This window comes from Hemitrygon akajei, chromosome 6 (genome assembly GCF_048418815.1).
Source record: "Hemitrygon akajei chromosome 6, sHemAka1.3, whole genome shotgun sequence".
NCBI classification, from domain to species: Eukaryota; Metazoa; Chordata; class Chondrichthyes; order Myliobatiformes; family Dasyatidae; genus Hemitrygon; species Hemitrygon akajei.
Genome location: NC_133129.1, coordinates 185,157,186 through 185,179,870, shown reverse-complemented (window position 1 = coordinate 185,179,870; position 22,685 = coordinate 185,157,186). Strand labels below are relative to the sequence as shown.

Below are 22,685 nucleotides of genomic sequence, written 5' to 3'. Positions count from 1 at the left end.
ATTCAAATGGTCTCTCTCCCGCTTACTGCTACCGGGGGATTGAGCTAAGAGTCCTGGGTCTTGGGCAAGGTTTGTGGATTGGACTCCAGTTCCTGTTTGCTCCTTTTTCACTGCTATTTTGATCGAGGTGGCCTGCAGATAATGAACAGAGCACTAGACTGAACAAGCCTGGACTTCTTTTGCCATTTGCGCAATGTGTTTATTTTGCTTGTTTGTGGGGCTTGGTGTTCGATGTTTTTCTTTGAACAGTGCCAGGGCTTTCTATGTTTCATGGCTTTTTGTGGCAAGATTTCTCATTTGATGATAAATGTCCTTTAAATCACTTAGAAAACAGGTATTTAAGGTGAAAGAGAGGGGCAAGTTTAAAACAAAATTACAGTGGGTGCCAGGGATGGGAATGGAGGAAAATAGTAACGAGTCCCTAAGGTCATTTATTTGCAGATTGCAATGCCATGGGCATTTCTAGACACAAGACTATTGTAAACAAGTCTGTGGCTATATCACCTTCATTTTTCACCAGATGATCAACTCTGTGCCACAATGCTTACAGGTTTGAAACAATATGAAGCAGAAATCATGTTTTTGATGTTAGGAATTTTAATGTCAATGCCAAGCAAATGTCTTCATTAAATTGCAGTCCCTACATTAAAATACATTCAAAAATATTTGATCTGAGTCATTTTTCCCTTGTTCCTAACCTTGGCAAACATGCAAAATTGGCAAATGCACACACTAAGCACAGCCTTCATTGTCTCTCAGTTAAACAAGCTGGAACTGGAAAGCAAAATGCACCAACTGTGGAAATGCAGTTTAAACAGCATTAGTCACAACTGCAGCACCCTCACCCCCATCTGCTGTAAGCCTGTCTTCACCAACAGGGAAGCTTACTTTTCCTCGGAGATACAGCAATGAGCAGCACTATCCAATAATCCACCTATTTAACCCCAGCCGACTAATTGGACAATGATCAATAAACCAACTAACTGATACATCTCTGGACTGTGGGAGGAAACCTGAACACCGGGAGGAAACCCACATGTTCACAGGAAGGACACCAAATGTTAACCCCAAGATGCAATAGCATTGCGCTACACTACCATGGCAGTATCTTCATGTCTCTGCACGAACTTTACACTTAGCACCCACTGAGCAAGCAAAAGATTTTATCTATTTCTTCAAACTAATGCAAGAAGCCAAATAAAATCAACAGGAAAATAAAGCCATCAAGTATCACAATGTTTATTATAGATACAAGTTACTGTATATAAAATCAGGCCATGTGAACAAGTAGTGAACACAATTTGATAAATTATGTAGGCTTCATTCTGTTACTGTCACACAAAAGGGGTCAAAGAAAAGTTAGTTCCAATAACCTCACCATTGTATTTTTTTCACCCCATCTTGACAAGCACTTTCAAGTCTTTTTACCAGGGCATGAACTGGTAAACAAGAGATTAAAGACTTGGGCATATGCTCAGGATGTAGGGTTTAAACAGTTAACCCTGGCATATGCCTTCGAACCCAATAGCGGAGGTAGAAAGACAGGCAAATTAATGTTACAGCTGCAACCCACTGATTACAGTTTCCAATTTATTTTGTTTCAAACAATCCAAAGGGAAAATAAATCAAATATTGCAACGACTCAAGTATTTTGCTGAGCAAAGTGCATTTCTACAGTGTATTGGTGTTGCTATTCAGTTTGTAAAAATCAACCAATGTAGAACAGCAGCCAACAGCATTGTCTTCATTATAACTACCGCTTGCACTCAGCAAATTTAGGGTTCAGTTATTGCATGCTATTCAAAGGTCATGAAGTTGCCTAAAAAAGGTACTGTAATCTGAAGATTCAATGGTACACTACGCTTAAGACATACACTAAAAGATTATGCAGACGTTGAGGCATGAACATGCTCCTGCGCTAAATACTGCAACAGTGGAATGAATCTCTGCAGTGGTTGGCATGAACGGAGTTACAGCACAGCAACAGTATATTTGCACAATTTTAAGGCTTTGGCCGGTTTTCAGTCGCCATCTTCCTCCTCAGACTCTTCCTCCTCTGCAGTTTCTAGCCAGGTCAGCCACTGATTCACCTGTAGATCAGATGAAATGCAAGGTCACAAATGCATCATATCAGGAAACCGCTCGAGCCCTTGTTGAAAGCACATACCACTAAGAGCAAAAAAGTAATTCAGTCCATCAACTCTACTCTGACATTCTATCATGGCTGATTTATTATCCCCATAACCTTTGATGCCCTCAGAATCCACATCACCGAGGACCTCACATGGTCTGTACACACCAGCTGTGTTGTGAAAAAGGCACAACAGCACCTCTTTCACCTCAGATGGTTGAGGAAGTTTGGTGTGGGCCCTGCAAATCCTAAGAACTTCCTATAGGGGCACAATTAAAAGTATCCTAACTGGCTGCATCACTGCCTGGTATGAGAACTGTACCTCCCTCAATCACAGGACCCTGCAGAGAGTGGTGCGGACAGCCCAGTGCATCTGCTGTTGTGAACTTCCCACTATTCAAGACATTTACAAAGACAGATGTGTAAAAATCACCTAAGGATCATTGGAGACCCAAGCCACCCCAACCACAATCTATACCATCTGGGAAATGGTACTGCAGTATAAAAGCCAGAACCAACAGGCTCAGGGACAGCTTCTTCCACCAGGCCATCAGACTGATTAACTCACGCTGATTGAGTGCATTTCTGTTACATTGACTGTTCCATTTATTATAAAGTACTGATTGCACATTGAGACAGACGTAACAAAGATTTTAATTCATGTATGTGAAGCATGTAAAAAATAAAGTCAATTCAATTAATTAAAAACCCATCAAACTCTGCTTTAAATATACCCAATGACAGCCTCCACAGCCACCTGTGGCAATAATTCAACAGATTCACCACGCTCTGGCTAAAGAAATTCCTTATCTGTTCTAAGTGGAACATAGAACAGAAATATACAGCACAATACAGGATCTTCAGCCCACAATGTTGTGCTGAGTACGTAACCTACCACCACCATCGCCGGCAGTGCACTCCACATACCCACCACCCAGTGTGAACTTATTCCTCTGTACCAACTTCTAAAACTAAACACCCTTGTGTTAACCATTTCAGCCCAGGGAAAGAGCGCCCTCTGGCTATCCTCATCATCTAATACACCTCTAAAGAGAAGCCAAGTTCACTTAACCTATTCTCATAAGGTATGCTCTCCAACATCCTTGTAAATCTCCTCTGCACTCTGTAGGATCCACATCCTTCCTGTAGTGAGGTGACCAGAACTGAGTACAGTACTCCAAGTGGGGTCTGACCAGGGTCCTATATAGCTGCAACATTACCTCTCAACTCCTAAATTCAATTCCACGATTGATGAAGGCCAATGCACCATGTGCATTCTTAACCACAGTCAACCTATGCAGCAGCTTTGAGCATCCTATGGACTCGGACCCCATGATCCCTCTGATCCTCCACGCTGACAAGAGTCTTACCATTAATACTACATTCTGCCATCATATCTGACCTACCAAAATGAACCACTCCACACGTATCTGGGTTGAACTCCATCTGCCACTTTTCAGCCCAGTTTTGCATCCTATCAATGTCCCACTGTAACCTCTGACAGCCCTCCACACTATCCACAACACCTCCAACCTTTGAGTCATCAGTAAACTTGCTAACCCATCCCTCCACTTCCTCATTCAGGTCATTTATAAAAATCATGGAGAAGGGGGTCCCAGAACAGTTCACTGAGGCACACCAGTGGTCCACACAGAATATGACCCGTCTACAGCCACTCTGCCTACTGTAGGCAAGCCAATTCTGGATCCACAAAGCAACGTCCCCTTGGATCCCATGCATCCTACTTTCTCAATAAGCCTTGCATGGGGTACCTTATCAAATGCCCTGCTGAAATTCATATACACTACACCTACCGATCTATTTTCAAAGAGTTTACTCACATCAAAAAATTCAATCAGGCTCATAAGGTGCAACCTGCCTTTGACAAAGCCATGCTGACTATTCCTAATCATATTACCTCTCCAAATGTTCATAAATCCTGCCTCCCAGGATCTTCTCCATCAACTTACCAACCACAGAGTTAAGACTCACTTGTCAAATTTCCTGAGCTATCCCTACTCCCTTCCTTGAATAAGGGAACATCCATAACCTTTGAACTCCTCCAGAACCCCTCCTGTCCCCATTGATGATGCAAAGATTATTGCCAAAGGCTCAGCAATCTCATCCCACAGTAGCCTGGGGTATACCTCATCTGGTCCTGGTGACTTACCCAACTTGATGCACATCCTCTTCCTTAATATCTACACGCTCAAGCTTTTCAGTTTGCTGCAAGTCATCCCTATAATCGCCAAGATCCTTTTCCGTAGTGAACACTGAAGTAAACTGATCATTAAGTACCTCTGCTATGTCCTCCGATTCTATACACTTTTCCACTGTCACAATTGATTGGTCCTATTCTCTCATGCCTTATCCTCTTGCTCTTCAAATGCTCGTAGAATGCCTTGGGGTTTTTCTTAATCCTGTCCGCCAAAAGACCTTCTCATGGCCCCGTCTGGCTCTCCTAATTTCATTCTTGAGCTCCTTCCTACTAGCTTTATAATCTTCTCGATCTCTATCATTACCTAGTTTTTTGAAACTTTCATAAAGCTCTTTTCTTCTTGACTAGATTTACAAGAGAGCCTTTGTGCACCATGGTTCCTGTACCCTACCATCCTTTTCCTGTCTCATTGGAACATATCCATACAAAGAACTCCACACAAATATTCCCTGAACATTTGCCACATTTCTTCTGTATGTTTCTGAGAACATCTGTTCCCAATTTCCTGCCTGGTCACCTCATTATTTCCCCTTACTCCAACTAAACACTTTCCTAACTTGTCTGTTCCTATCCCTCGCCAATGCTATGGCAAAGGAGGTAGAATTGTGATCACTATCTCCAGACTGCTCTCCCACTGAGAGACCTGACAATGTTCATTTCCCAATACCAGATCAAGTACTGTCTCTCCTCTTGTAGGCTAATCTACACATTGTGTCAAGAAACCTTCCTGAACACACCTAATAAACTCCACCCCATCTAAACCCCTCATTCTAGGGACATGCTAATCGATATTTGTGAAATTAAAATCTCCCACCACGACAACCCTGTTATTATTACACCTTTCCAGAATCTGCCTATCTGCTCCTTGATGTCCCCGTTACTACTTGTTGGTCTATAAAAAAAACAGCCAGTTTAGTTATTGACCCCTTCCTGTTCCTAACTTCCACCCACAGAGACTCCATAGACAATCCCTCCATGTCTTCCTCCTTTTCTGCAGCTGTGACACTATCTCTGATCAACAGTGCCACTGACCCACCCCCTTTGCCTCCCTCCAAGTCCTTTCTGAACCCAGCACTTGAAGTAACCATTCCTGCCACTGAGCCATCCAAGTCTCTGTAATGGCTTTCTCTTTTTGTGAGCCATTTGCCATTTGGTTCTGACCACCTAGTAATCCTAGTTTAAACTCTCCCCAATAGCCTTAGCAAACCTTCTCACTAGGATATTGGTCCCCCTGGGATTCAAGTGCAACCCATCCTTTTTGTACAGGTCACACCTGCCCCAAAAGAGGTCCCAATGATCCAGAAATCTGAATCCCTGCCCTCTGCTCCAATCCCTCAGCACCGCATTTATCCTCCACCTCATCCATTCTTATACTCATTGTCACATGGCACAGGCAGCAATCCCAAGATTTCTTCCTTTGTGGTCTTGCTTCTCAACTTCCTTCCTAACTCCCTGTAGTCTGTTTTCAGGACCTCCTCCCTTTTCCTGCCTGTGTTGTTGGTACCAATATGTACCACAACCTCTGGCTGTTCTCCTTCCCACTTCAGGATATCGCGGACACGATCAGAAACATCCCCGGTCCCTGGCACCTGTGAGGCAAGCTAACATCCGTGTTTCCCGCGCTCACAGAATCGCCTGTCTGACCCCCTAACTATAGAGTCCCCTATCATCGCTGCCATCCTCTTCCTTTCTCTACCCTTCTAAGCCACAGGGCCAGATTCTGTGCCAGAGGCACGGCCACTGTTGCTTCCCCCAAGTAGGCTATCCCCCCTCAACAGTACTCAAACAGGAGTACTTACCGTTAAGGGGGACAGCTACAGGGGTACTCTCTAGCCTCTGACTCCTGCCCTTCCCTCTCCTGTTACCCACTTATGCTCCCCGAGGCCCCGGTGTGACTACCTGCCCCTCTCTATAACTGCCTCACTCTCCCTGACCAGGCAAAGGGCATCGAGCTACATTCCCAGTTCCCCAACACGGTTTCCAAGCAGCTGCAGCTCAATGCACTTGGTACAGATGTGGTCATCTGGGAGTCTCCAGGAGCACAGAACACCGGCCTCACACACACACACACATCCTGTCTATTTTCTGCACAGGCAGCCTACCTCGCCGTGGCCCATCATCGCCGAAGCCCCATTGAACCAAAGCCCCCCTACTCTGCTGCCCTCTCTTTAACGCTGTCTCCTTTTAAACTCTTCTCGCTGTTCTACCCGACTGATATTCACGCACTCGCGCAGTTGTGCCCCGATCAAACCCCTGAAGTTATCTGGGTTGAGGTCAAGCTGCCACTTCTCAGCCCATTTCTGCATTCTATCGATGACCTGCTGTAACCTCGACAACCCTCTGGACTACCACAACACTCAATCTTTGCGTCATCAGCAAAATTACTAATAACCCTTCTACGTCCTCTTCCAGGTCATTTATAAAAATCACTAAGAGAAGGAATCCCAGAATAGATCTGGTACAACCACCCTTTTGTCAAGCCAATTCCAGATCCACAAAACAGTCTCCTTGGATCCCATGCCTCCTTACTTTCTGAATTCACTGCTCTACCTCCATCAATGTGTTTTGCTACATTCTCAAAGAATTCAATCAGGCTCATAAGGCATGCCCTGCACTTGACAAAGCCCTGCTGACTATCCCTGATCAGATTACATCTCTCCTTTTGCTCATAAATCCTGCCCCTCAAGATCTTCAACTTGCCCACCACTGAAGTAAGATAATTTCCTGGATTATCTCTACTCCCTTTCTTGAACAAGAGAACATTTGCAACACTCCAATACTTCTCCCGTCCCTATTGATGATGCAAAGATCAATACCAGAGGCTCAGCAATCTCCTCCCTCGCTTCCCACAATAGCCTGGGGTATATCTTGCCCAGTTCCAGCAAGTCACCTAACTTAATGCTTTTTAAAAGCTCCAGCACACCCTCTGTCCCAATGTCTATACACTCAAGCGCTCCAGTCCACTGCAAGTCATCCCCACAGTTGCCAGTCCTTTTCCCTGGAAGCCAAAAAAAAGGACCTCCTATTCTGAAGCTGTGCCCTGTGGTCCTAGACTCTCCCACTGCAAGAAATATCCTGATGGGAGAAGGGAGAATGCCCCAGATGCTACGAGGTGTAGAGAATCCATGAAGGAGTAACTCAATGGACATTGGGTTCATTTAAAGTGGAGTTTTAAATATGTTTTGTGGTGTTATGGTCCAACTAAGAAGAGGCTCACCACAAGCACTTAAACCCAAAGACAGCATTTGCAGCTAGTTTGGGCATCCCAGCCACACTCACCCAAAGAACCAGCAAGCCACTCTGGCTTGAGACTTGAAAAAAAGTGAGGACTAAATTCAGTTACAAGCTACTGCTAGCTGATCATAACCATCCACTTGGGCTACACCGAGCAGTCAGTGAGATGCTGTGTAACACTGATTAACAGATGAGGAATTTCTCGTCAGATGGTATTAAACCTGTGGAACTCTATCACGGACATCCATGGAGTATATTTAAAAAGGTTGATATGTTCTTGATCAGTAAGTGCATCAAAAATATGACAGAAGCCAGGAGAATGTTGAGGGGGATAATATATCAGCCTCAATGGAATGCCAGAGTAGATGCGATGGGCTAAATGGCCGAATTCTGCTCCTACATCTTATTAAACAATGCAATACTTGCATAAGATTCCAAAGCGACCCTTTCCTTACATTGCAAGAATGAAACACATTAAATTGCTGAAGATCCTTCACAAGTGCAAGACTGTGCCGTTAAGTAGAGACTCATTGTACACAGCTCTGATAGGAATCAAATATTTCTGTTCAGGACTACTACAGCTGAAACCCAGTCACAGCCACGGACATTTCAGTAAGGAACATTCTTTTAAGACATCTAATGAACACCCATTCATTTCCTTTTCCCTTTTTACTCTAATTTTTAAAACATTTCTTACTGTAATTTTTATTAGTATGTATTATGCCACCAAAAAAATTCACAACATATGCCACTGGTATGAAACTTGATTTTGATTCAGTTCAAAAACTGATACATGTACACATGTAAATACCTGGAATAAAGCTTTGCCTTTTCCTGGAAATTCCTGGCTGATATCCTCTTTCCATGCTAAGAAGGCTTCCTCTTCAATTATTTCCATGTCATAAAAGTTCACAAAAAAGCGCAGTAACATACCTGTAATTGAAGCAGTATACTAGGTTAACAAACTAACAGCTAACACCAGATTCTGCAGATACAACAGAAAATCTGGAGGAACCGAGGTCAGGCAGCACCTATGGAGGGGAATTAACAGTCAACGTTCCAGGACTGGTAAAGGGTTTAGATCATCCAGACCTCATCACATGTTAAATACCAATAGCATTATACTTCTACTTTTTAAATTTGTATCACAAGAGTGCGTGCATGTGCTTGTGTTTTGTGCTGTATTGTGCAACTTGGTCCAGAAAAATGCCATTTCATTTGGTGGTATACACGTGTACAGTTGAATGAAAATAAACTCAACTTGACCCTCGAGTTCCTCCAGCATCTTTTGTGTACTGCTCAAAGGTGCCCCAGCAGCTTAGCAGTTAGCACAACACCATTACAGCTCAGGTGTTAGGAGTTCAATTCCGATGTCATCATTAAGGAGTCTCTGTACGTCCTCCACATGGATGGGTTTTCCCTCAGGAGCCCCAGCTCCCCATCACCCCCACAGTCCAAAGATGCACTGGGTAGTTAACTGCTCATGGTAAACTATCCCGTGATTAAGCTGGAGTTAAACCAGGGTTGATGGGGGTTGCTGGAGCAGCATGGCTCAAAGGGTCTAATCTGCACTGTATATCTAAGTAAATAAACTTTCAAGTTTCAGGACAGTATGACTGCCACTTTCAAAATGAACACAAGAAACAATCTGACAGAAAACAAGTGAAATCATAAAAGTCCAAAGCACAAACAAAACCAGTACACCAACATCACTGTCACTTCTGCTTATTCCCATCATAGACGAGAGAATCAAGAGAAGAAAGGCCAGAATGAACATGGAACCTACCTTTGGGGAAGTTATGAGTGTAGCAGTGCACCTGCAATGCATATAGGGCGCTAACCTGCAGCTCCGTGTGATCGTGCAGGAACTTCTGCATTACTGGCTTAAAAGACAGGAGCAGCTGCTTCTCAAGTTCCAACACATCCTTGGAAGGAACACCTGTTGGGTCAGCACTTTCAGCCGGGGCCATCTTCGAAATGTGTTGCAGGAAGCTGCAAGAGTAGCAAACAGTTTATGCAAGGTCCTGTAAACACCAGAGCCAACTTGCATCCCCTTTCATAACCTCAGAATTAGTACACTTGATTCTTATTCTCACTAAAGTTTAGAATAGGGGGCAGTGGGTCTCTTCTATCTTCTGCTTGAAGGGAGAGGGAAGTTTGAATATCATTTGATGGCTCTGGGACTGTACTCACTGGATTGAGCAGGGAGGTCTCATTGAAACCTATCAAACATTGAAAGGCCTAAATACGGTGGATGTGAAGACGTTTCCTATAGAGTGAGAGTCTAAGCCAAGTCACTTTTATTGTCACTTCCACCATAACTGCTGGTACAGTACATAGTAAAAATGAGACGTTTTTCAGGACCATGGTGTTACATGACACAGTACAAAAAACTAGACTGAACTACGCAAAAAAAAAAAAACAAAGCTACACTACAGACCTACACAGGACTGCGTAATGTGCACAAAAACAGTGCAGGCATTACAATAATATAATAGGGCAAGGTGTCAGCCCAGGCTCTGGGTATTGAGGAGTCTGATAGCTTGGGGGAAGAAACTGTTACATAGTCTGGTCGTGCGAGTTCAAATGCTTCGGAGCCTTTTCCCAGACGGCAGGAGGGAGAAGAGTTTGTATGAGGGGTACATGGGGTCTTTCATAATGTTGTTTCCTTTGTGGATGCAGCGTGTAGTGTAAATGTCCCTGGCCGGAAGAGAGACCCCGATGATCTTCTCAGCTGACCTCACTATCCGCTGCAGGGTCTTGCGATTTGAGATGGTGCAATTTCCGAACCTGGCAGTAATGCAGCTGCTCAGGATGCTCTCAATACAACCCCTGTAAAATGTGATGAGGATGGGGGGTAGGAGATGGACTGGAGGGCACAGCCTCAGAATAGAAGAGCATCCATTTAGAGCAGAGATGAGAAATATCTTTAGCCAGGGAATAACAAAAACAAAAAGGGATAAGAGGACATGTTGGCCTTGTAATACTTATTTTTAGATGATAATGATTCATCTATAGCACAACTATGGACACCGAGGGGCATACGGAACTCAGCCACACAGTTCAAGGATCTCCAGGACGTCTTGTGAACAAGATGAGACATAGATTAAATGTAAAGTCAAGACATTTCCCGGGCGAAAATGGCTAAAAGGGTGATAAAGTATACTGGGATGTCACAGGTAGCTGTTTGTTTTAATTCAGTGGTGGGTGCATGGAGGCTCAGCCAGGGGTAGTGGTACATTTAGGGATATTTAAAGAGACATGGTTGACAGAAAATGAGAGCTATGTGACAAAGAGCTAGTTGATCTTAGACAGTAGGTTAAAAGGTCTGCACAATACTGAGGGCCAAAGGACCTCTAGACCTTCTAGGACCAGAATATGCAGTCTGGACTGACGAGTTATTTTCAAACAGGGTCCCTGAAAACCAAGCCCCAAGGTAGCAAAGCAGCAGTACTTCAGAGAACAGAAGCTGTCTCCCTTCTTCCAAATGAAAAACAGCTGCTGCTTTCCTTTTACGATGCGGGACTATTTACAATCTCCAGCATTGGCAGATGTACCTGGTCAAAAGAATGTTGACAAATCCTTTATCTGTGTGCAATTTGGGAGAAATGTTATCCTTGATCCACTTGTAAATGGCTTGAGGGGACGGGTCGTTCTTAATTTGTTCTGCCAACTCCTTCTCCAATTTCAGTAGTGGGAACAAAAAACTGAGTCCTTTGCCTTCTAGTATCTCCAACATGCGATCCTTGTTCTGGTCAATTTCTGTAGATACAGAAACTTTATTTTTTAAAGTTAGACATACAGCACAGTAACAATTAACTTACTAACCAGTAGGTCTTTGTGGGAGGAACCCCACACAGAGAAAACACGCAGGAACTGAACCCGGTAACTGGTGCTCCGCTAACCACTTACCACCCCATGAAAGCACTGCAAACACAACTGGGAAAAAGACTGGGCAAGTCAGATCAAATCAACAAATCTGAGTCAGTCAGAAAATAGGTGAGCAACAGTGACTCAGAGGGAACACTGACGGTTGAAGAGCCGAGAAAGCAAAGACTGGAGGAGGGGAGAATTGGATAAAAGATCCAAGATAGGGAAGGAGATGAAGTGTAAGACTGCTGTAATGCAAGTAAAACAAAATGGCTTTCCAAACAGTGTTCAATACAAGATAAACAGAGAAGATGAGTACAGGCTCTACCGAGGTGACTGAAAACGTGAAGGTAGGTTTACAGCACTTGCAAACAGAGCAGAGGTGTATGTGGTCAGTGGATCAACAAGAGTACTTCCAACCACACAAGCAGGTTCTGTAACCTCTGATGCAAGAAAGTTCAAGACAGGGAAATTAGCCCAATTCTAAAGGAGGATGCATAGAAAAGCAGGATTTAAACCTGGAGTTAATGCCAGGTAAGTTTAGGATTATACCCAGCGAAAACTGGGAATCCACAACTGGAATTTTCACGTTTCTGTGATAATAAAACTAATTCCAGTTCTTCATTCCAACACATTATCTGCAATGAAATGCCATTTCTCTATGCTCTTATGCATTAGCCACTGCCCCAAAGGCTCACACCTTAATGACACTATCCCTCAGATTCACAAACCTGGCAGCATCTTCTGCATGTTGACTTTGCTCTGCTGAAAAAGGTCAGTCAACCACTCTCGATCCTTCAATTTGGCAAGCTGCTGTAGACAAAGTAGGAACAAGGGGAATTGGGTTCCATTCTCAAAGGGCTGGGCAAGTTCCAGAAGGGTCACAAGCTCTGAGATAACAGCACGCGCTGCGTACTGGGCCAAGTAAGATTTCACCAGCGGGATATCCCCCTCCAGCTTGGGGCACTGGTCCAATACATTCAAGAAAGCCTGAAAACAAAAAACAGACTCCATTAACAAGAAAATTACAAGGTCGCTCTGCCATTATCAATAATCACTTTACCTGGTTTAAAATTAGGACCATGAAACATAGGAGCAAAATCAGCCAAGTCTGCTCTGCTACTACATCATGGCTGACTTGATTATTCCTCTACCCCATTTTCCTGTAATCTTTGACATCCGAAATAAAACCAAGAACCCATCAACCTGTTTTCAACACACCCAATGACTTGGCCTCCACATTTGTCTATGGCAATGACTTCAAGATACACCACCCACTGTTCTTTGACTCCCCCACAATAGGAAATATCTTCTCCAAGTCCACTGTATCTAGGACTTTCAATATTCGATAGGCTTCAATGAGATCCTCCGTCATTATAACTAAACTTCAACGAGTATAGGCTCAGATCCATCAAATGCTCCTCATACAGATGTATGACAACAGCTATAATACTATATTCTGTAACTGTCATTCAGCAGTGGACACCGAAAAGAATAAATCCAGCATGACAAATAACTCAACTTCTTATACTCCCAAATTACCTGCATGAAATTTTCACCCGTAACAAGGCCCTCCTGCCTGAGAGCATCTATTAAACTGCTGGCTTGTTCCTTGTCCTCATCTGAGCGATCGAGAGTGTACACAATCATCTTGCTCAACATTTCTGGCAGGAAAGGTTTTGGTGCCCTCATTTCCTTCACTCCATTAACAGCATCTTTAATGTTAACCTTTGTCAGATACTCTGTTAGGATAGTTTCCTGCAAAAAAAAAATAGACCATTGTGAGAAACTAAAATGAAGCTTTTTAAAAAAAATCTTCACAGTGGTGTTCGAGGGTAGGAAGTTTTACTAGTAGAGGTTCAGACTGTCAATGTGCATAACAACTGCAACTTTTAATATTGAAAGCAGCACTTCTGAATACGAGGGAAGTATCATTTTAAGATGATTAGAGGAAAGCATGGGATGTGGGAGGGGAGAATGTCATGAGGCCTTCTGTTCGTCGGGATCTGTCAATGATATTATGTTGGCATGGTACAGAAAGCAAGCTGTTGCCATACAGCAGGACTCCCCTTTCCTTGAAGTTGATGAATCTTAAGGAATTCCAGAGACAGATGCCATTTAGCACCAGTAGCACTGCAGGAGTTGCCAGTCAGCATTGAACAGGACAGCGGCTTTGCTCCTTCTGTCAGAGGCTATTTGAAAGACAGGCCATTGGGAGCATTTAATTAGTGGGGTATTCCCATTAGCACGCATTCTCTCCCCCCCACCACCAGCTATGACAAGACGGATGATGTCAGAGGGAGCTGTTTTTTCAAAAATATACACAGTGGTGGATGTGTGTACACTGACCAGGGTGGTGTTTAAGGCAGATACATTAAGGATATTTAAGAAACTAAGTTGGGCACGTGAACAACAGAAAACTGGAGAGCTATGAAGGATTACATTGATTGTTGAGTAGGTTAAAAGGTCAGCACAACATGTGGGCTGAAAGGCCTGTACTGTTCTATGGATATGTACATTACTGTATTACAGACCCCATTTGGCCATGTCACTGAACCATTTACTCCAGCATAGATATGATCAAATCGGCTAAAGTACCAGAGAATTGTTACTATACAAATTAAACTGACCCCTAAAACCACTGTAAGCCAGACAGTGAAGACTAATTGGATGTAGAACGTGACCAGATTATCTTACCTACTCAAGATACAATTCTCCCTAGCATCCCAATCTAAAGACTGTGAGGTCACTCACCGTCAGTTTAAGCAGTTCTTCTTTGGAAGGTGCTTTCTTGTTCTTCACAGGCTTCTCCTGAATCAAGGGTGGATTTGTTTTGAGACCTAGTTGAGGGGGCTGACAAGAAACAGATGTTACCACTCAATAGTGAAGCTACAATGTTAAATAGTTTAAAAATTAGAGAAATATTTGAAGGTCAAAATTTAAATCATTCCTCTCTAATGAGGGACTGCATCGAACTTGCAAAACAAAATTCACAACATCGAGCATTGTGCTTTTTCTTTGCAGCAAAGGATGAGTGGTAACGAAGAAGGTTTACAAGATGTTACGAGGCATAGATTGAGCAGACAGGCAAGAGACATTTTACCAGGGTGGGGGGGGGGGGGCATTATTTTATGGAGGAAGTATAGAGGGAGTGTCAGAGGCAGATTTCTTCAGTGGTGGTTGCATAGAGCACACTGTCAGATTGGAGAGCAGCAGATACATTAAGGATAGTTAAGACTCTTAAATGACAGAAAAATAGAGGGTCATGTAGGAGGGAAAGGTAGATTGACCTTAGAGAAGGTTATAAGATTGGCATAACGTTGTGGGCTTAATGTTCTAGATAATAAACCCTTATTTTGTCAAGACTGAGTTATAGTCTTGAGTTACAGGCTCTGGGCTTGTATTCACTAGAATTCAGAAGAATGAGGGGTGACCTCATTGAAACCTTAGAATAGTGAAAGGCCTTGATAGAATGGATGTGGAGAGGATGTTTCCTATGATGGGAGAGTCTAAGACCAGAGGGGACAGTCTCAGAATAGAGGGGCATCCTTTTAGAATGGAGATGAGGAAGAATTTCTTTATCCAGAGTGGTGAATCTGTGGAATTCTTTGCCACAGGCAACTGTGGAGGCCTCTATGTATATTTAAGGCCAAGTCTCTGGATGCATTCAAGAGAGAGTTAGATAGAGCTCTTATAGATAAGTGGGGTCAAGGGATATGGGGAGACGGCAGGAATGGAGTACTGATTGTGTATGATCAGCCATGATCACAGTGAATGGCGGAGCTGAATGGCCTACTCCTGCACCTACAGTCTATTAAGGCAGAGGTTGATAGATCATTGACTGGTCAGGGTATGAAGGGATACAGGGAGAAGGCAGGAGAAGAAAAATTGGATCAGCCATGATACAATGGTGAAGCAGACTCAATGGGCCAAAAGCCTAATTCTGCTCCTATATCTTATGGTCTTATAGTATCTAAAGAAACCTGTTAGAATTTTACCAAGCAAATTGAGCAGTGCTTAAACACATACCTGCCCCAGGGGTGGTGTCTGAGTACGAGGAGGCTGTGCACTTGGTGGGATCATAGTTGGTGTTTGCGGTTGAAGTTTGTGCACTAGATTTTTATTCAGCAAGAATGACTGTGCAGGCCTCAAACTGATCTGCAAATAGAAAAGGCAAATAACAAACTCAGCAGCTGCCAACAACACAGAAACACACACACACAGTTAGTACTGCATGCAGATATGTAACATTTTGAAAAAGCTTAATACAGATCCAAATATCTGAAGAACAGCTGGTTACTTTGTCAGGTACTTGTGTGGCTGCCCTCATTTCTTAACCACGCTCACAGGACACTGGCCAGCTATCCGTGACAGGTTGGAGAGGGAGAAGGGCAAAGCAAATAGAGTGAAGGGGGGGGGGGCAGAGAGAAATTGGCAAGAGAGGTCAAGTGAGTCAAATGGAAAGAATGGCTTGCCAGATTAGTCCTCGCAATAACGCGTCATTCCTTAATCATTGGGCACCGAACCAGTGAATATGTCCAGATTCAGATTACCTCATCTGCATTGATCTGTCCTTTCTTTATGAACCGAGGAGGCATGCCCTTGGATTGAGTTGGTTGCTGGGATGAGTGTCCCTGGTTTTGTCCGTGGTAATGCTGGATCTGTCCCTGTAATAGAACACTGTCACTTCCTTGTGCCAATACTACCTGCTGCCAGCCTCAGCTTTAACAGGACAAACATGCCCAACCAGCGGCCGAGCCAAGTCCTTAACTCCACACTCTCTGCAACACCAGTACTTTTTGTCCACCAGCAACCAGGGGCTGTTTCCACAGACAGCCACATCCCAAGTGTAGGAAGCCACAAGGTTCGACTCAGAAGGACAACACACAAATCACAAGGGACAGCCTCGAACATGCACTCTGCAAGACTTCAGCTGCCCGGTAACCATGGACAATGTGATGCCAGTGACCGGCTGCTCATCAAGCAGGTTTGCAGAGGTGCATCTCGGTTAACCTCAAATTTACTTGCCTATTAAATAATCCATTTCAAGTCCCATTCTGGTACCAGCCTCTTCAGAAACATTAACCCTATCAGTAAGGTGAGCATTTCTAGGGGCTTTATTTCACCCTGGGGAGGAAAGGGGTGGGCAGGGAACATCCGTGGTATGGAAACCATAAAATGCCATTGCAAGCAAAATCCAATCAGTTCGCTACCACAAGGTCTTGAAAGCTCTGTATTACACAAGGTTAGCTGCTACAAGGAATTTCGTTCAACTTATTTGAATGAGACAAGGTAATTTTCCATATTAAAAGCAGCTATAGAATACAGCTATTCAGTGGGGTAGTTCAACTATAAGTTACACTCTTCAAATCTCAGCTGATCACAAGCTGCACAAGCCAGGAATAACAAACTACTTACCTCCTTCAGACTGGGGATGCAACCTAACGATTACGATAATTATTGATCTGACCTACAAATTTTTATTAAATGCAAAAGTTTCCCACCAACTTGTCCCACTTTTCAATTAATTCAAGGATAGTATAATCCCACTTCTAGGCTGCCTACTAGGCCATTACAAAGGAAGTTGGCAAACTTGTGGGTCGAACTGCATTAATGAATATACACAAGAACAAACTTAAATCAACTGTTCTAAAGGGACATGAAATGTTCCCATCTCTCACCTGGTTAGATTTAAGGAAAGACTTGCTTCCCATGTCCCCAAACTGTGACTGAGGAGGAACATGCCCACCATGGCCATTAAAGAGCTGGTTGGAACGATGTCGCCCCATAGTAGGTGAGAATCGGTCTTGAATTACGCCTGGACCAGTACCAATTCCACTACCTTCAAGTCATAAAGAAAAAAGACACTTTCAGAAAGGATATTAAACATGCCTGAAAGGCACTTCTAAAATCCAGAGTCCAATACCACCACCAGGTTCAGGAAGTTATTACCCCTTCAACCATCAGGCTCCTGACCCAGAGGAGATAACTTCAGTCACCTCATCACTGTTCCCACAAACTATGGACTCACTTTCAAGGACTCCAACTCACATTTTCGATACTTACTATTTATTATTATTTTGGTTTTTTTTTCTTTTTGTATTGATAGTTTATTGTCAGTTGCACACTGGCTGTTTGCCTCGTGTGCGTTTTTCCATTAATTCACCGAACTTCTTTGTATTTTCTGTGACTACTCGCAAGAAAATGAAATCTCGGCAGTATATGACAGAATCAGATTTAATATCACTGTCATGTCATGAAATTTATGAACTATAACAGAAGTACAATGACATACATGAGAGAAAAAGCTGAGTTACATTAAATACTTGTCTATTAAACAGTTAACATTAATAGTGTAAAAAACAAGTAAGTACCACCAAGATAGTGCTTATATTTGGATACACTAGTGAAATTTAAGAGACTACTAGACAGGTATATGGAGAAATTTAAGGTGGAGTGTTATATGGGAGGCAGGGTTTAAGGGTTGGCACAACACTGGGACGGAGGGCCTGTACTGTGCTGTATTGTTATGTCATAGGTCCTGTGCCCATTTAGAAATCAGATGGCAGAGAAAGTGATGTTCCTGAATCACTGAGTGTGCCTTCAGTGTATCATCTTCTTAATGGTAACATAATTTGATAAGAAATTTTACTTTGTTCTCAATGTTTAGTGCTCATTTATTTTTTCTTTTTGTATTTGCAGTTTGCTGTCATTTGTACATTGGTCCGTTTGTCTTGCTGCGTGCCATCTTTCATTGATTCAGTTATGTTTCTTTGTACTTTCTGTGAATGCTCACAAGAAAACAAATCACCTTGATAAGTTTATTTTGGACTTACCCGGCATTTGTCCAAACATATCAGCAAGCCCTCCAAGTGGGTCTCTGTCAAATTTCCTTCCAGGTGGTATAAAAGGTCCCTCCAGAAAGAAGTCATTCCTCATTCCTTGAGCCATGGTTGGCGGAATAAAAACTCCCAAATCCTACACACAAAACCAGAAATATGAACCACAGTTCAAAAAATTCTCTTCTCCTGAATCTGAAACGTAAAGTTTCATAACAACCCACCTTTACTGCATCTTGACGAATCTGGTTTATCGTCTTTGGTCCATTATCAATAAAAGCCTTGCGAGGAACCCAGCGGTGCTCACGCAACTCCACAGTATCCTGGTCAGAAGGGGGATAAAGCTGCTGTTTCACACTCCTGATTTTGTTTAAAAAGCACAATTATGAAGTCAAAACCACACGTGTTACCTGCAGCAGGAAACGAATCCTAGCTGGCAATTCCTTATTTTGCATCAAGGAACGCATCCGGGCAAAGTACTGATCCATTAGAGACTAGAAAGAGCAGAAATGTCCAAATATTAAGCTTGAATTAAACAAGTCAGTATGACATTGATTAATCATATTAGATAGATTTATAAATTAATAACGACATCACAGTAGATAGTAGTTAATGCAACATTAGTACAGCTACGAGTGTCAAGAGTTCAATTCATTCCAGCATACATTTTTGTACAGAGTTTACACATTTCTTCCTGGTGCTCTCGTTTCCTCCCACAGCACAAAGACATAATGGCTAGTATGTTAATTGGTCATGTAAATTTGTCCTGTGATTAGGCTAGGTGGGTGGTGTGACTCTTTAGGGCTGAAGGGCCTGTTCCACACTATCTCTAAATAAATCAATCAATCAAGTCCTTTTCAAGTAGGCTAAGTCAAACAGAGGCTTAACCTGTCACAGCAAAATTTGTGTATACCGAGCTTACTGTCAGATGCACACAAATCAAAGTACCGTAGATGTCGGATTATAAGCCGCTACTTTTTTCCCACATTTTGAACAGCTTTGAACACTGCGGCCTTTACTACGGTGCGGCTAATGCATGATTTTTTTTCATGCCGCCAAAAACATTTTGCCTAGTAACAGTAGACCAATAAAATTGATGAGTAGTTCACAGAGGTCCAATGAAATTGTATGATAAATCAAGCGCACTTTCACAATTAAATTATTGTAAATCAGTCATTTGTACTCACCCTCATCAACATGGAAAACACTCGAAGAAAAGCATTGTGCTGCCTTTATGGCAGTTATTTAGTTTATAATATTTTCGCTTAGTAATTCATTTGTTAGTATTTTCTAGTTAAAGTTAGAAGTACTACATCCCGGGATACTATGACGTCACATCCAGTTTCGCCGCGTCTTGTGGGAAATACCGGTTTGCGATAAACGGGAAGGTGGGGGCATTAGGCCAGCGCGAAACGCTGCTTTTAAGTTAAAGGCGATCAATAACTTTTCCTGGTAGGCTGCAGTATATATTTTTTTACCAGTCGTTAGGAGATATTGGAATGTATACGCAACGTAATTTGTGTGTTACCGATACGTATGTATATTTAAAAGTAGCCGTGTTACAGGCACGGTTCGAAAAAAAAGCATTTGCAATATGTATTTGTTTATGTTACCATATGGATTTAATTAAAAGTTAAAAAATCCTCACGTGTAATATCTTTCTGTGTAAATATCTCATATTACAACGTGGGACACCTGCGGCCTAAAATCCGGTGCGGCTTGTACAAGTACAAAATTGATTTTCTTTCTAAAATTAGAGCCAGCGGCTTTTAATCAGGTGCGCTCTGTAGTACGAAATCTACGGTACAGCAAAAAGGTGCACTACTCTGTAGATGTTTCAGCCATAACAAGCAAAAGAGGACTTTCAGTGGAGGTGAAATCCCAGTCAGGGACAGCATCCAAGATTCAGGGATGCCAAATCCACCTTAAGTTCAATTCATTTACTTGTAGCTCAAAGGGACCATGGCTCATATGACCATTCTGTACCCGGCTAGCTACGATCTACTTGGCATGTTTATGTTTTAACTGAAACAATTAAATGCATGCAGAAAATAACTCAATATCCATTTACCTTGGCCTTTTCATGGTCTAGTCTAGGTCCTACTGTCCTCATTATCTGACAGAGGCACTCCAAATCCTCCCCCATATCCTTAAGTTGGATCCTCTTCTTCTTTTCCAAAAGCTGAGGAAAAAAATGGCAAGGAAGGATGTAATGCATAGGTCAGACCAGAGTATTGTGAGCAGTTTTGAGCCCTTTATCTAAGAAAGGATGTGCCAGCATTGCAGGGAGTCCAGTGGCAGTTCACAAGAATGAAAGGGTTAACATGAGGAGCATATGATGACTCTGGGCCTGTACTCACTAGATTTCAGAACAAAAAAAAGGGGATCTAATTGAAACCTACCAAATTTTGAAAGGCCCAGATAGAGTGGCTGGGGTGAGGATGTTTCCTAAACAGAACACAGAATCTCAGATTAGAGGGACATTCATCTAGAAAGGATGAGGAGGGTGGTGAATCAGTTGAATCCAATGCTGCAGACAGCTGTAGAGACCAAATTATTGGGCACATTTGAAGTTGAGGTTTATGGGTTTTTGATTAGTTGGGCATCAAAGATTACAAGGAAAAGGCAGAGAATGGGGCTAAGAGGAAAAATAAATCGGTCAAAAGACTTGATGGGACAAATGTCCCAATTCTGTACCCATGTCATATGGGCTTTAAAACAATCCCCTTCTCATCTTAAAGAGATGGCCACTATTATTTGATGTGTCTATCCTGGGAAAAAGACCATCCCAGTATTATAAAACAATTAAGCTTTCAAATCTATTAATCAATACATTCTCAAAATGCCCTATCCCAACTTGTCTTGGCTCCCAAAGCCTCAGATGCTACTCCTTCCCACATTCCAGCCAGACATTTCTATTGAAAACTATAAATAGAGGTTCTGCAGATGCTGGAAATCCAGTGCAACACAAAATGCTAGAGGAACTCAGCAGGTCAGGCAGCAACTATGGAAATGAATAAAAAGTCGACGCATCAAGCAGAGACGCTTCATCAAGATTGGAAAGGAAGGGGGAAGAATAAGGTGGGTAGAGGGGAAGGAGTACAGATGATGCCTGTTCTGCTAAGCTCCTCCAGCATTTTGTGTGAGTTGCTCTACTGAAAGCTCATATGTTCACAACCTACACCAAGCTGGAAAGAAACAAAAAGCATAAAAGCCAAGACACTTACTGTTTTGATGCACTTATGAAGGATAGATTCGTGGATAAGATCAAGCTTGCCAAGCTCTCCAATGAATTTGATGTTGCCCAGCATTTTGATCTTGGCAATAGCCCGCTGCTCTTCCTCTTCATTTGAGAGGGGGCCATCATGCTTGTCATAGACTAAGCAAACAAAAATAATGTTTTGTTAAGACTACACTAAATTTAGTGATTAACATGATGCTACTAAGGCTCGAGGCATTGGAGTTCAGAGACCAATTCCAATGCCCTTTGTAAGCAACTTTGTACGTTCCTTCCCGTGTGCACATAGATTTTCTTCAGGTGCTCTGGTTTCCTCCCACAGTCCAAAGATGTACCGATTAGTAGGTTAATTGGACATTGTAAATTGACTCGTGATTAGGCTAGAGTTAAAACTGTGGGTTGCTGGGCTGCACAGCTCAAACAGCAGGAAAAGCCTATTCTGTGATATTCTAAATAAAATAATTTGCATTTAAGATAATTAAAATTGTACCCACCATCGACATTTCTGGTACGGTTTTCAAATTCATCTTGAAGTTTCGAAATCAAAAGGCGCCTGAATGTCTGGAAAGAAAAGGTAACAAGCAATTTTTTTTAATTTATTTATTTTTTTTTTAAGAGGCAAGATCCAATGCATCTATCAATGTGCAGACAAGCCAATAGCACTAGAATCATTGGGGTGAATTCTGCTTACCGTACTTTGCTTGTGTTGTTGCAGCAAACCCTCTGGAGTTGGGCCATCAAAGTTAGGAGCATCCTCTGCTAGACGCAGGCATAACTGAGCATACAGTGAGCTATACTTGGGCTCTTCAAGGGCTTTGTCTACTATCTACAGCAGGGAAAGATTCCAAATCAAAGCAAAATATTCTCAGTGTTGGGTAAAGCAACAAAATGCTTTAGAAACATAGAAACCCTGCAGCACAATACAGGCCCTTCGGCCCACAAAGTTGTGCCAAACATGTACTTACTTTAGAAATTACCTTGGGTTACCCATAGCCCTATTTTTCAAAGCTCCATGTACCTATCCAGGAACCCCTTGAAAGACCCTATTGTGTCTGCCTCTACCAGTCGCCAGCAGCCCTTTCCACACACTCGACACTGCATAAAACTTACCCCTGACATCCCCTCTGTACCCAGTTCCAAGCACCTTCTCGTCAT

At 42.7% G+C, this 22,685-nt stretch overlaps 1 protein-coding gene and 1 non-coding gene across 4 annotated transcripts; both read right to left on the bottom strand.

Annotated features, from left to right (window-relative positions):
- Positions 1 to 1,223: 1,223 nt before the first annotated feature.
- LOC140729759 (eukaryotic translation initiation factor 4 gamma 2-like) lies at positions 1,224 to 22,086 on the bottom strand. Of its 3 annotated transcripts, none has more exons than XM_073049952.1 (16): positions 22,025 to 22,086; positions 21,520 to 21,671; positions 20,364 to 20,474; positions 18,703 to 18,786; positions 18,517 to 18,615; positions 18,290 to 18,431; positions 17,135 to 17,295; positions 16,007 to 16,120; positions 15,483 to 15,611; positions 14,208 to 14,306; positions 12,996 to 13,211; positions 12,185 to 12,443; positions 11,141 to 11,360; positions 9,370 to 9,575; positions 8,395 to 8,516; positions 1,224 to 2,090 (listed from the first exon to the last, which is right to left on the bottom strand). In XM_073049952.1, exons 2-16 carry the CDS (start codon positions 21,601 to 21,603, stop codon positions 2,022 to 2,024), a joined length of 2,115 nt encoding a protein of 704 aa, XP_072906053.1. In that variant the 5' UTR covers positions 21,604 to 21,671; positions 22,025 to 22,086; the 3' UTR covers positions 1,224 to 2,021. The 3 variants fall into 3 exon arrangements, with proteins under 3 accessions (XP_072906053.1, XP_072906054.1, XP_072906055.1); XM_073049953.1 differs by having other exon boundaries at positions 11,141 to 11,345; XM_073049954.1 differs by lacking the exon at positions 16,007 to 16,120.
- On the bottom strand, positions 15,774 to 15,974 carry LOC140729890 (small nucleolar RNA SNORD97). The gene has a single exon (XR_012099432.1). It is a non-coding gene; the product is annotated as a small nucleolar RNA SNORD97 (small nucleolar RNA).
- Positions 22,087 to 22,685: the final 599 nt, after the last annotated feature.